A 13,605-nucleotide genomic window follows, 5' to 3' on the forward strand; every position below is an offset into this window, starting at 1 on the left:
TAACACTTTTAGGACAGCCTATATATACCTAAGAACTCAAAAAATGCTATAATTGGGGGTCATCTAGTATAGGGATAATTAGTCCCACACACCTCAGTAGCTACTGAAGTGATTATCATAGCATTGCTCTGTACCTCATCTGTGAAATAAGGGTTTTGGTAGGATCTTATTTGAGCCCAACAATGGCCTGTGAAGTAGGTCATTCAGACATGATGATTTCCTGTTCTCAGATATTGGCATTCCATCCCATGCCTCCAGTAATGGACTCCAACTCTTCGAATCCTTCCAGACTGAGTTCACATTGCACTTCCTATAGGAATTCTTTCCTCATCTCTGTAGTTCTCAGTGCTCTCACCTGCCTCATGTCACCATATGTACACTTAACTGTCTGCATGTTGTATTTTCATACTACAATGTAAACTGAGTACAGGTACTATCATGCTTTTCTATTTATACCCCCAACCATCTATCCGGTATCTTGCATGTAGGAGCTTAATAAAGGCTTGTTGGATTGGATAGACGAGAGGCTTTCAGTTGTAAAACTGTGATTACTTCACCCTGTTTTTAAGTGTTTGGTGTAAGTTGACCTTTCTAACTTAATTTTTAAAAAAATCCTTCCCACTTTCTGTAGTTTGCTGCTTCCCGATGTCACTCCAGATTTCCATTATATCTACAAGCTGGTTTAATCATCAGTGTCTATCCTACCTTATCAAGTAGGGATAGGTAAGGGAATTTTTCTCCAAAACATAAGTACCTTTATCTTTTGAGACAGAAATCAAGGTTCATAAGGATGACTCTGAGTCATCAAGATTAAGCTGAATTACATTCAGCTTACCCTGTTTAAGAAGGTAGAAGAGTGTATGACATTTTAGAAGAATATCCGTCAGAAATGGCTAAACTTTTCAAAGCAACAGTGCTTAAAGGGCTTAGCTTCAGTTATTGGGGAAACGCACTTATGTAGAGCACCTGCCTTCTTGGTGAAAGCAAACTAATGGGGTGTTACTGAATATCCTTTTAAAGTCTTTCCGGAAAGTCACCATAGCTCCAAAGAAGCAATAAACAATTCTCAACAGGCATTTAGTTCTCATTTTCATATCAACACTGCCTGATCCCAAGCTGCACACTTAACTCCACTGTGCCTCAATGTCCATCTATAAAAATGAAAATAAAAACATCCCCTAGTAGAAGTTGTAGTGAATAATTATAATCCCAAAGGTAAAATTCTATTAAGATGATGATTTCAGTATAAGATTAAGCCTTAGCTAACGATCCATGAATTCTTGAAAGTATTTGCTTGGCCCTTTAAAGCTTGATTGACTAAGAGTAGGTGATTATAAATAATGCTGAAATCTGTGATCTTATCCCTCTAAGTAACCTCTTTATTGGTACAGAGAGCAAACCAATCCCACCCGTGCATTTTTGTCCACATTCTCCCATTAATCCTCATCTATCTGATATTCTGGAGTCCATCCTTAAGGTCATCTTATATTTAATGGATACCAGTAGACTATAGATACTAGGGCTGACCCATGTTACCCCTACATGATTCATTTTCTTCATTTTCTAGTCATAATCTCCTGCATGATATCTTTTACACTACTTATATTAGCCACTGTTGAAAATGGAAGTCTTTATGCCCTGTCATTGATTATCTGATAATTAATGTCAAATAAGATATAATGCAGGGAGATATCTGCTTACCAGAGTTCACCACTGTCATGAGGGTGTCTTAAGCTTGTATTTAAATGCTGAGGTCCCCCAGAAGTGCCTGTTTGTAGGTGCTATTGTGCTGATTGCACCAATCTCCATAGCATGACAAGGTCTCCTTGGTGGGGTCAATAATTACTCAAAAGTGATTGACCTAAACATATTCAGAAAAAACTAAATGGATGAAAAAAATGCCAATTGTCCAGACCATAATAGGCATTCGAACAGATAACAATTTGTTTGCACATTGATACAAAAAGGCATCTCAGATGGATAGTTAAAAGGGCTGATTTATATTTGGGAACTTGTACAGGGTTTTCAGTTATTCCCAAGATACTCCCTGGCACAAAAACCTTCCCCCCCCCCTTTTTTTTTGTCCTAATTTAATACAAACAGTTATAAATCAGACAATACCACAATCTCTAAAGATCCAAAATCTGCTGGTGATCCAAAGGATAATGAAAAGGGACCACAAAACTTTTTACAGTCTAATGTACCATTGTAGTGCACATTGGGAAATTTTTCAGTTCAAATACCATCATTTATGTTTTTATTTCAGCTTGCAGTGCTTGTACTGTGAAAAGTTCTTCAGAGACAAAAATACACTTAAGGATCACATGAGGAAAAAGCAGCATCGCAGGATCAATGCTAAGAATAGAGAATATGACCAATTTTATGTCATTAATTATTTGGTAAGGTTTTCCCTTCCTAATTAAAAAAATTGATTGAAGTACCACAAACACAATCTTGTTAAAGACCCATCTCTAATTTTTCAACAAGCTACTTAGCACAAAGGTCAAAATGCAATTAAAGGGCTCTTCAGAATTATATTCCCTCATAAGAATGGAGAGTTTATAAAACAACTGAACAAACATTTGTGGATTACAAAAAATAAAACAAAATGTCGCCCACATTAACAGCAATCTTAATATTAACAACTTAACTAAAATAAATTTCAAAGCACTCATATGACCTTTTTTTCATGTGGCGTATATTGACTTTAAGCCTTACATCAAAACAATTATCACAGACTCAGAACCAGAAGAGAACTTTTGAATTCCCACTTCTTTATTTTATAGATGAAGCGAGGACCATAGAGTTGAATTAAATTTCTCAGGGTCATATGGCTAATACATGGCAAAGTCAAGATTCAAACCTGGGTCCTCTGACTCCAAGGTTGGCATCCTTAATTGCCTCACTTCCAATTGGCTACCTAAAGTTTTCCTTCTCCCTTCCTCACATGTCACTTCACCCTGCCCCACCCTAACCCCTGCTGAGGGTAGTGTTCAAATCCCCTACTGACCAGGGGGGCCCTACTAGCAGTTTTAAGCCATAGCTCACCAGATACCTGTGTGGCTTACCTTTAAGTGGCACCTAAAAGTCCTGCCTAGACAAAACTGTTTCCCACTCGACTGCCACATTAAGACTATTGTGTCCAGAGAGGCCTTATCAGAGTATAAATATTACATGAGAGAAATAACAAACACATTAACTCGGTGGGGAGGGGGGGGTCATAGTACAAGTAAATTTTTAAGTAGGGTTAAAAGGAAACAGAAATACAGAGCATGAGTTACTAACAGAGGGAGCAGAAATTCATATGTGTTGCCATAGTCAGAAACCTCTGGGTATCCCACGGTTACAAAAAGCCAAAAGGCAGAAAGAAAGGAAGGACCCAGTACATCTGCTTCCTAGTTCTGCCTAGAAGTAGTGGCTAGAGGGTGTAATGGCTAAGGTGTTGCCTGGGGCAGGGATGGCCCTCCGCTCCATGGTCAGAAAACCCACCCTTCCCTGCAAAATCCCTGCTCCTCTTACCCCATAGGACATTGCTGTTACATAGTGTGACTTCACAAAGATCACAGAGCTCAGTGCACCCACACATAATTGGGTGACCAGGTAGGTGTGAGCCCAGAGGTGACCAGGTTGCTTCCTTTGTTGTTCTTCACTTGTTTTATTTGCTTTGCATCCAGCTCTTTGCAACCTCATTTAGGTGGGGGATATTTTGTTTGTTTTGGGTTTTTGTTTTGGCAAAGATATTGGAATGGTTTGCCATTTCCTTTTCCATCTCATAATGCAAATGAATTATGAAACATGCATAAGGGACTTGCCCAAGGTCACATGGTTAGTAAATGTCTGAGGCCAGATTTGCACTCAGGAAGATGCATCTTTCTGACTCTAGGCCTGACACTCTACCCATTGCACCCCCTAGCTAAGCTAGGCCTGCTTCCAATTTTTTACAATTACATATAATGCTTCTATGATAATTTTTTTTAGTTTTATCTTTTTTCTTTTTTTCTGTTCCCTCCTTCCTTCCCTCCTTTCTTCTTCTTTCCTTTTTTTTTCTTTTCTTCCTTTCTTTCTTGACTCTGTCCAGGCTTCAAGTGCAGCAGCCATTCATGGACCCAATGCCATTACTGATCAGGACAAGAGCTTTGACCTGATCCATTCCCAAACTGAGCTGGTTCAGCCCTCTTTAGGCTACTTAGTCCTGTTTCCCCATTCCCAAGGGCTGGTACCTACTTGCCTCTAACCCTATTGCAGCTCAGCCCTCCAGGGCTCAAGTGATCCACCACCCCTAGCCTTTTTCTTGTTTGTTTGTTTGTTTGTTTGTTCTCATAATACTTCCAGGATATAGTCACAACAGTGAAAAAAATCGAACTTGGATTCAGGAAGATCTGAGTTCAAATCCCACCAGAGACAAGTGCTATCTGTGTGACTCTGAACAAGTCACTTAACCTTTCTTAGCCTCAGTTTTCTCATCTAGAAAATGGAGATAAGAATAGCACCTAGCTCAAAAGGGTTGTTGTGAAGATCAGTGAGATAATCTAGGCAAAGTGCTTTGTAAACCTTAAAGTGCTATATAAATCTTAGCCATAACTATTATTAGATGTCCTATCCTGGGGGCCAATGTGTTTATCCTGGTTCTGCTACCTTGCCTCATTCCAGGCCTACCTATGCACAGATCTCTGTTAAGTTACATGAATCTCTGGGGTATCTTTGGGACATACTACTAGTACTAGGGATGTCATAACAGCTACAAGCATCAGAGACTGAAAGAGCTGGCCCAGGAACATCCCCATGGTGACATGGCACCAGAATACATCTACCACCAGATCAGCCTCGGTTTCAGCCACCCACCTGAGTGCCCACTCATTTTTACTTGCATATGGCAGATTGGTAGGCAGTTATGCATAATAGGTCTATTGACTTCAAAAGGGAATAGGATGCCAGATAGAAGTTTTGTCTTTCATTGACATTTCCTCTAAGCAAATGGGAGAGGCTTTTTCCTGTTATGAGTGCTGAATTAAAATCGATAACCGTTGTCCACAAAAGCATAATTGGATCCAGTAAAGTTATTTTCTTTTAAGGGTGATACTTTTATCTTCCAAAAAGGAACATGTGTGTCCTGAATTTGGATGTAAATCTTCTTCCTGGCTCCAGGGAGCAATTTCTGCCTGTTCTAATCCTTTTGGCATTTAAAGTTTAAAAAAATAATTCTCCTCATGAGGCTAGTTTAGCGTGTGTTTGCAGGCTGGCTCTGTGAGTTACCATGGTGCACGACAAATGTTTCACAACTAGCTAACGGCAAAGCCACATGCATCATGTGAATCCTTCAGTCTTCTGAAATCACTCAATCTCATCTCCTCCAGCAAACCAGCCTTCAGGGTTCAGAAGAATTCATTGGGGAATGGGCCTCAGTATTAAACCTCAAGAAATAGGTACAGCAAAAAAATGGAGAATTGAATAGGGTTCCTTCCTTCTGAGGCTCTTAATACCTTAGCATGGGATTTAGGGGAACACCAAATGACCAGAGGAATGCATCTTCTCAACAAGACTTCAAAGAACCATATCTCTTGAGCTCATTAAGCTTCCTTTGGCACCTTTAGAAAAGTAAATGTACTACTAACCCATAGTTCACTCCAGCTCCTGTGGTTATAAATTTTCTGTCCTTAACAGAACCATCTAGCTTCTCATTTCCTGGTGTAAATTATTGGGTACTGTCAAATTTCACCTTGACATTGCACTGCAGGGCCTGTTGCTATTAATGCATGTGTCCTATATGTAATGCTTCCAACTTCTCTAAAAAAACCCTTCAGTGATATGCTTCAAGATCATATAATTACTGGTGTTTATATGGTACTTTCAAGTTTGCAAAGCACTTTATGTATTATTACATTTGCTGTCGAGTCGTTTTCAGTTGTGTTTAACTCTTCATGGCACCTTTTTGGGGTTTTCTTGGCAAAGACACTGGAGCAGTTTACCATTTTCTTCTCCAACTCATTACAGATGGAGAAACTGAGGCAAACAGGGTGAAGTGACTTGCTCAAAGTCACACCACTACTAAGTGTCTGGGGCAGGATTTGAACTCTGGTTTTCCTGACTTCAGGCCCACAACCCTATCTTTTGGGCCACCTAGTGAGTTGTCAGATATTAAAGGTAGCATTCTTATTTGCCAGATGATTAAGAAACTATAGCTACAATAGATATAGCATCACAATATAGTCACAGTATGACTTGCCCATGGTCACAGAGCTAATAAGTGTTGTGGGCAGGATGATTTGAAACTGGTCTTCATACACTGAGTCTATCTCACCATTCCTTATGCCAGTCTGCCTCTTTTCAAACATAAAACTGAACAAGATGAGAGAGATCTAATGGCTAGAGAGCCAACGCTGCAGGCAGGAAGTTCTGAGTTCTGACTCCTACTGGCTATATCACCCTTGGCCAGTCCTTTAATTTCTTAGTGCCCGCAGGCAACTTTCTAGGAGAATAAGTTGCAGAACTGGTACTCATCTATATTTGTAGGGAGAGTTTCTTCACTGGGAGACTACACCATTATAAGTCCAATTAAAAAAAAAAGATATACAACCCTCAAATTTTAAATTGAATAACAATTCTGAGATAGTAATATTATGATCAGGAGGAAGAGTAAAGAAATGCTTCCTGTGTTGTACTCTAATAGTGATAAGATATGCTTTGAGTTGGTTTTGAGATAGCAGTAAGGGATTGTACCAATCCCCCCCTCCCCCCCAACTCTGGCCTCATCCTCCTTGAGGTTCATTGGTGGTTCCCACTGTCCAGGGTTGTAATTGATACCAAATGGTCTATGCAAAGATCAAACCCCAGCCTTAGCCTCATTAGCACCATACTCTACCCTACATTAAGTGCTTGGAGCTTAGCGAGCACTTCTGCTCCTTAGAGTTATGTGGTGATAAAGTGAATGCTCTCTAATGGGGCCAAAGGGAGTCATGAAGAATCGCCTACAGGTGTGTTTGAGGAATGGGCAGAGGGAAGCTGCTTCCCAGGTTACCAGCTACATACCACCTTAGGAGTTGTGACCAACATGAGAGAGACAAATGGTCATGACTTCCTTATGCCCCTGGGAATTAAAACCATTTAAATTATCTGTAAAATGAGTAGTTGAGGGAAGGAAATCTCTAATGCTAAAAAAAGAATCAGAGAAAACTGGGCCATAAAGACTATAGGGGCATCTGGTTTTAGTCCTCCTGCCATAGTGAAGGAACATTCCTATTCAATAGGAGTCATGTGGTACATTGGAAAGCACCTCTGATGCCGCCTCTCTTTGTCACTTTGAGTTATTCATTTGAAGTCCCTGAGCCTCAGTTTCCTCATGGTAAATGATATTAGACTGAATGGTCTCTAGGGTCCTTTTCAGCTCTAAATATGATCCTCTTATTAGTTATTTTAGCTATTTAATAGAATTTTATTTCTAAAAAAATTTGGTCAAATATAAAATGAAAAGGAAGGCAGAAAGGAGATACTCATTGTTTAAAAGTGCTCCTTTAGGGGCAATCAGAAGGGAAGATGAATTGTGTTAATATCCCCATTCCCTGTTCCCATTCTCAAGGCTACTTCCTATGGGGCAGTATTTTTGACTGGACATCTGTGGACCTCTTCTCAGGCAGGTATTTTAAGGAACTGGTTTCTGTACTGGGCTGTGAAGGTCATCTAGTTCAACCTACTCATTTAATAGTTAAGGAAACTGAGGCCCAAAGAAGTTATGTAATTTGCCCAAGGTCTCACAGAGAGAAAATGTCAAAGCCAGAATTTGAACCCAGGTCTTGTGATTCCACTTGCTTCAAAAGGCCATTTACATGTTCTAGGTCACTCCGAGAAAACTCTTGTTTTTTTGTTGGCTACTGTAAGTTATTTAACTTAATAAAGCTTTCTAGCTTTATTCCCAGTTTTTCCTGACTTAAGGAGGTGGGGTGAGGAGAAGAAAATAAGCTAAGCTAATTACAAATATTATCTTATTTGATTTTCACAACAACCCTGCAAGTTAGGTGCTATTAATATCTGCATTTTACAGTTAAGGAAACTGAAGCAGACACCAGTTAACTGACTTGCCCAGGGTCATACAACACATAAGTATGTATGGCTGGATTTGAACTCTGGTCTTCTTGACTCTTCCTTCCTTTCACATTAACATCCAGGTACCAGCTACATTCTCTTCGCATGCCAGGTTTTGTGGGGCTCTGGTTTTTATTTTTGCTGAAGCTTCAGCATTCCTTGATTTAAAATAAATTTCTTTTCCCTTAAGACACACAAAAACAAGCTTCTTCTAGTGACTTGGAGACCTTAAGTGAATCTTCATGTATCTCTCTTTGTAGGTCTCTGTCATAAAAGAACCCATTCACATTTAAAAAACATTGCCTTCCTCATCTGTTCCTAACCCGCTTTTGTCTAAGGGCGTGGGTTTGGGGCTGCCTTTCCTATCCATTCTCTTTCCCACCCTCGCACAAGCCATCTGATGCAGAGGTTTGAGGGGGTGGACCGCAAGGCTTTATTGACATGCCTTCCCAACTTTGTTTTTCTCCTGTTCTGTACTTTCGTGATATGATTCATTACCAGACACAATCTCTTAATTAGAAAGTTATGTGTGTTGTTTTTTTCCTCCAAGTCCTGGTCCTTTAGTAAATGGCTAACTTAGCTGTACCATAAGAGAGAGCTACATAAACTTCTGGGTACTTGTTTTGTACAAGTAGCCATTTTTCCAATTTACTGTTTGGGTTCCATTTCCATTTCCCTCCACAGTTGAATGTAGTTTATGCTGCACTTTCTGGATACTTCCCTGGATGTTGTAATGAGTTCAAAGGATATTCCAGATTACTCTGGCAGTGGGAGATGTTTTCTTATCACTTTTTCATCGAGCTATATAATGATAAACAACCATCTAAGGAGTAGAAGTGAATGGTGACACCCACAATGATAATCCTTGGGGACTTACTGGTAAAAGATCTGTGGTTTTTGTCCTCTCCACCCATTCGATCAGAACCTATCTAGAACTTAGGAGATACTTGAGTCTTAAGAAGAGCTTAAGTGACTCAAGCAGAAATTATCAGAAGTTGGGATTGGAATCCATATCTTTCCTACTCCAAATGAGGAATTCTATCTCATGCCTTGACCTGAGAAAGCCAAGTGGTTCAGGGAAATAGAATACAGGGCCTGGAGTCATGAAGATTCATCTTCCTGAATTCAAATCTGGCCTCAGACACTTTCTAGCTGTGTGACCCTGGGCAAGTCACTTAACCCTGTTTGCCTCAGTTTCCTCATCTGTAAAATGAGCTGGAGAAGGAAATGGCAAGCCATTCCAGCATCTTTGCCAAGAAAACCCCAAATGGGGTCATGAAGAGTTGAACACGACTGAAATGACTGAACAACAACATCAAACATCAACAACATGTCTTGGTCTCTCCCCTGTTCCAGAACTCTTGACAATGAGACAGACCATAGCCAATAAGTCCTCTGTTCAGTTCCAGAGTAAACAATACCTCAATAGCCAAAGGAGTTGATGCAGCTCCAAATATAATATTGATACAATGCTTATTATTATATGCCAGGTACTATGTGAGGCACTTTACAATTCATCTCATTTGATACTCACAACAGTGGGGGTGGGAGGGATGCTATTATTATAACCACTTTACAGATGAGGAAACTGAGGCAAACAGAGATTAAGTGGCTTGCCTGAGGTCACACAGCCAGTGAGTGTCTGAAGCTGGATTTAAATTGGGGTCTTCCTGCATCTGAGCCCAGCACTCTATCCACTGTGCCACCTAGCTGGCCCAAATATATCTTACTTCAGTCTCTGAAGATCTGGTTGGTTATGTTGTGGCAAAGTTATATAAAGGTTCTTGCCAGTGGTGTGTTCTTTATAACATGCAGAGTTTACACCGTAGTTGTATGTTTCTGAATTAACTACCACATCTCTTCTCCTAAGACCTAGTGTTAAAGAACATCCAATGACATTTGAGTTTATGCATCATTAACCTGATAGATTGTGACAACTCTGAAACCTCTCATTAAGTTGACAAATGATGTATTAATTTTATTTTTCTCTTTTCACAACTATTCCCAACTCCTTTCCTCCCCCCCTCAAAAAAGGGAAGGAAAATGCTTCTGGTAGCAATTTAGTCTTTGGTTTTGAGAGGATATTTGAATACCATAGTCTGCTTTATTAGAATATTAAATTCAACAAACATTCATAAAGCACCTACCACAGTCAAGACAATTTCTTAGGCACTGGTATTCAAAGATGATACCAGAACTTGAAAGTTTGGGCCAATTTTTTTTTCTTCATTAAAGAATCATAGGGCTGTGCCAGTAGTGGGATAGTAGGATCATAGATTTAGCAAACCTTAATTCTAAGGTAATCATACCCATCCCCCTCATTTCACAGCCAAGAAAACTGAAGTCAAGAGAAGTGTCACACAAGTAGTAAGTGATGGTCCTGGGATTAATACTCAGGTGCTCTGACTCCCAGCCCAGCTCATGTCTCTGCCATTAGCCTTATGTAAGTTGTTTTACATCTGGGGGCCTCATTTTCCTCATCTTTTTTTAAAAAGCAGGGGAAGTAAATCTAATGCCCCATTTGCCCCCATAAACTCTCAGGCCTGACTTGCCTTGGGAAAGGTAATGTTCCCACTACACCCTGTCCTCCCCAGACTACTATGCAAGCTGTTTTTGCCTAGATGGCTGGAGTAGAAAAGGGCAGAAAAGGAACAGATGGCATGAAGATGGCATAAATAAGATCTGCTAAAACTGAGGGGCAGGATTTGAGGAGAAAACACAACCTATCGGCCCAAGCATCCTTGGTCCAGCTTCACATACAAGTGACGAGGCTACTGAAGCACCACTTTCTCCAGTATACGAGGGAGAAAGGAAATGGGTTCTAGTGTAGCTTCACAATTTAGATCTTTTTTTCTGGAAACAATGGAAAAGATTTGTCATGTTGTCAGTAGATCAGCATTCCTCTAGTCTAGCCAGTAAGTGGTCTCTGAGAATTGCTATGGCTCAAAGATTCATTCCCTGAAGTTAAGTCAGATGAAGAAGAAACTCATTAACTTGTTTGATTGTCAGATGACAAACATGAGAGTTGCCATCAGTCTCTCACTAGGCCTGATTTTGAAGGTGCAAACCATTCTTTTCTCCGTGGCTTACTCTGTTACTTTAGAGAACCCAAATGCAATGGAATACATTAGATTCAGCTGAATGTAAGCTGCTCAAGGGCAGGGACTGTTTAGATTTTTCATCCTGTTATTTCATATATTGCTCTCAGGAGGTGGTTTAAAAATGTAATTGAATAGTGATATAGGTCTCATTTTTAAAGAATCCAGAGATTATATTTAATCTAGAATTGTAGATTATTTTTTAAATCAGCAATTTAAAATGAGTGGGATGATTCTTTGACTTATTTTTAAAGTAAACTTCGATCTAAATTGTATTTATTGAAATTTTAGAAAATTCCTGTTCTCCCTTCATGAAGGGAAGACATTATCAGAGGGGCAAGCATAAAGTCTGCATAAATCTTTCAAAGTTTGTATTGCTTTAAAGTCAGCAACAGAACTGGCAATCATCTAGCAGCTTTGTGAACATATTCTTAATCCTTTTCTTTATCTCTCCAAACTTTTTGTCTTACCTTACACAGGAACTCGGAAAGTCCTGGGAAGAAGTTCAATTGGAAGATGATCGGGAGCTGCTAGACCATCAGGAAGAGTAAGAATTGTTGCTATTGTTTGTGGCCACTTCTTTAACTAGAATTAAAATCAATATTTGGGAATGTGTTTCCTAAAGAGAGGTAATAGAGACACGTTTCACCCTGGACCATGAATTCAGTGACTTGACTGTTATTTAATGGTATTTGACAGCAGATCTCTCAGTATAATTAAACAAAGCTTCATTAATTTGATGCTGATTAATTCAAAATAGCTTCTAAAACAATAGCAAAGGCAATTGTTATTGCTACTAGCTAGGATTTTGCCATTAAGGCTATTTGGTTCACTGAAAGCATATATGTGTGTATATATATATATATATATATATAGAGAGAGAGAGAGAGAGAGAGAGAGAGAGAGAGAGAGAGAATTCGAAGAGGAAATTGCATCCTAGAGTGTCTTGCATTATTAAATTGGTCTAAAAACTTGGAGTAAGTGATGTGATCTTTGGACTGCTCCAGTTACTTTCAGCTCTGCCCTGGTCAGACCACATCTAAAGTATTATGTTCAATTTTGGGAGCCATATTTTAAGAAGGACATTGATAAACTAGAAAGAATTCAGAAGAGGGCAGTAAGAATGAATGAAATTACTACTATTATAAGGATTAACCAAAAGAACTGGAGATGTTTATCATAGAGAAGAGAATATTTGGGGGGGGAAGGACTTCAAATATCTGAAGCGGTGTCATATGGGAGAGAGCTTAGACTTTTTCTCCTTGGCCCAGAGGTCAGAACCAGGAGGAGCAAAGGCTGGGAGTTGCAAAGAGTCAAACTGGGGCAAATTCAGAACTTGCTCATTAACAATTAGAGTTATCACAAAGAGGCGTAGGATGGCTGGGGAAGGTAGTGGTTTCACATTACTGGAAGTGTTTGCAACACGTGCTAGACCACTTGACAGGTACATTGAAGAGATGATTCTTGTTTAAGTATTTGTTGAACTGAATAGCTTCTGAGATCCCTTCTAACTCTGATGGTCTATCTGTGAAGTTAGCTTAAGAGTAACTCAAAATCACCTACATCTTCTTCATCTCAGCTATTGAGTTTGAGAAATGCTTGTTATTTAATTTATAATGAGAGGGTTGACTAGGTGGCGCAGTGAATAGAGCCCAGCCCTGGAGTCAGGAGGACCTGAGGTCAAATCCAACCTCAGACACTTAACACAAAAACTAGCTGTGTGACCTTGGGCAAGTCACTTAACCCCAAGTGCCCTCCAAAAAAGCAAAACAATTTTTTTAAATATTTGCTAACTCACTGGCAGCACCCAATATAAATTTGCCATAAATAATAATACCTCACATTTATGTAGCACTTTAAAAAAATAATTGCCTGCCTTGGGGCATCTAAGAGGCTCAGTAAATACAGCACCAGCCCTGGAGTCAGGAGGACCTGAGTTCAAATTTGGCCTCAGACACCTAACACAAAAATTAGCCGTGTGACCTTGGGTAAGTCACTTAACCCTGATTTGCCCTACCTTCCCCCCTCCAAAAAAATGCAAGAAAGAAAGAAAGAAAAATTGCTTGCCTCTTATGCCATTTTCATTACAAATTGTTGGCTTTTTTTCTTGGTCTCTCAAGGCTTGAATTAATATTTTATTAAATTGAATGCCAAAGTTGGGTAACAGAAGGTCTACCATATTTGTAACAGGGGACCTGGTTAATAGATTTTCTAGACTTTGGAAAATAGCATTTCTTTAGAGCACCTTCATTTATGTATTTTATGAAGTAAATGTTTACATTTTCATGTCACAGTATCTCATGAACAAGAGTGGTGATACAGAATGAGGAGCTCATATTGACTACTACCCCTCCCCACATACTGACTGGGAAAAGAGGGAAAGGAGGGGAGCATCAGTCTTAATTTTACCAAGAAGAGGAGATGAGTCATC

At 39.6% G+C, this 13,605-nt stretch overlaps 2 protein-coding genes across 3 annotated transcripts in view; both read left to right on the forward strand.

Annotated features, from left to right (window-relative positions):
• LOC138176270 (uncharacterized) overlaps positions 1 to 13,605 on the forward strand; it is a 364,696-nt gene that overhangs the window by 215,886 nt on the left and 135,205 nt on the right. The window lies entirely within an intron of this gene.
• Positions 1 to 13,605, forward strand: part of ZNF277 (zinc finger protein 277) — a 172,585-nt gene that overhangs the window by 147,124 nt on the left and 11,856 nt on the right. For both annotated transcript variants that reach the window (XM_069107032.1, XM_069107031.1), the window contains 2 exons: positions 2,267 to 2,399; positions 11,654 to 11,721. In XM_069107032.1, coding sequence (XP_068963133.1) covers positions 2,267 to 2,399; positions 11,654 to 11,721 — 201 coding nt within the window. The remainder of the gene's footprint in view (positions 1 to 2,266; positions 2,400 to 11,653; positions 11,722 to 13,605) is intronic.

Source organism: Petaurus breviceps, unplaced genomic scaffold (genome assembly GCF_028583685.1).
Source record: "Petaurus breviceps papuanus isolate PSGF00001 unplaced genomic scaffold, PetGlider_PUasm1.0 84, whole genome shotgun sequence".
In the NCBI taxonomy this organism is placed as follows: domain Eukaryota; kingdom Metazoa; phylum Chordata; class Mammalia; order Diprotodontia; family Petauridae; genus Petaurus; species Petaurus breviceps.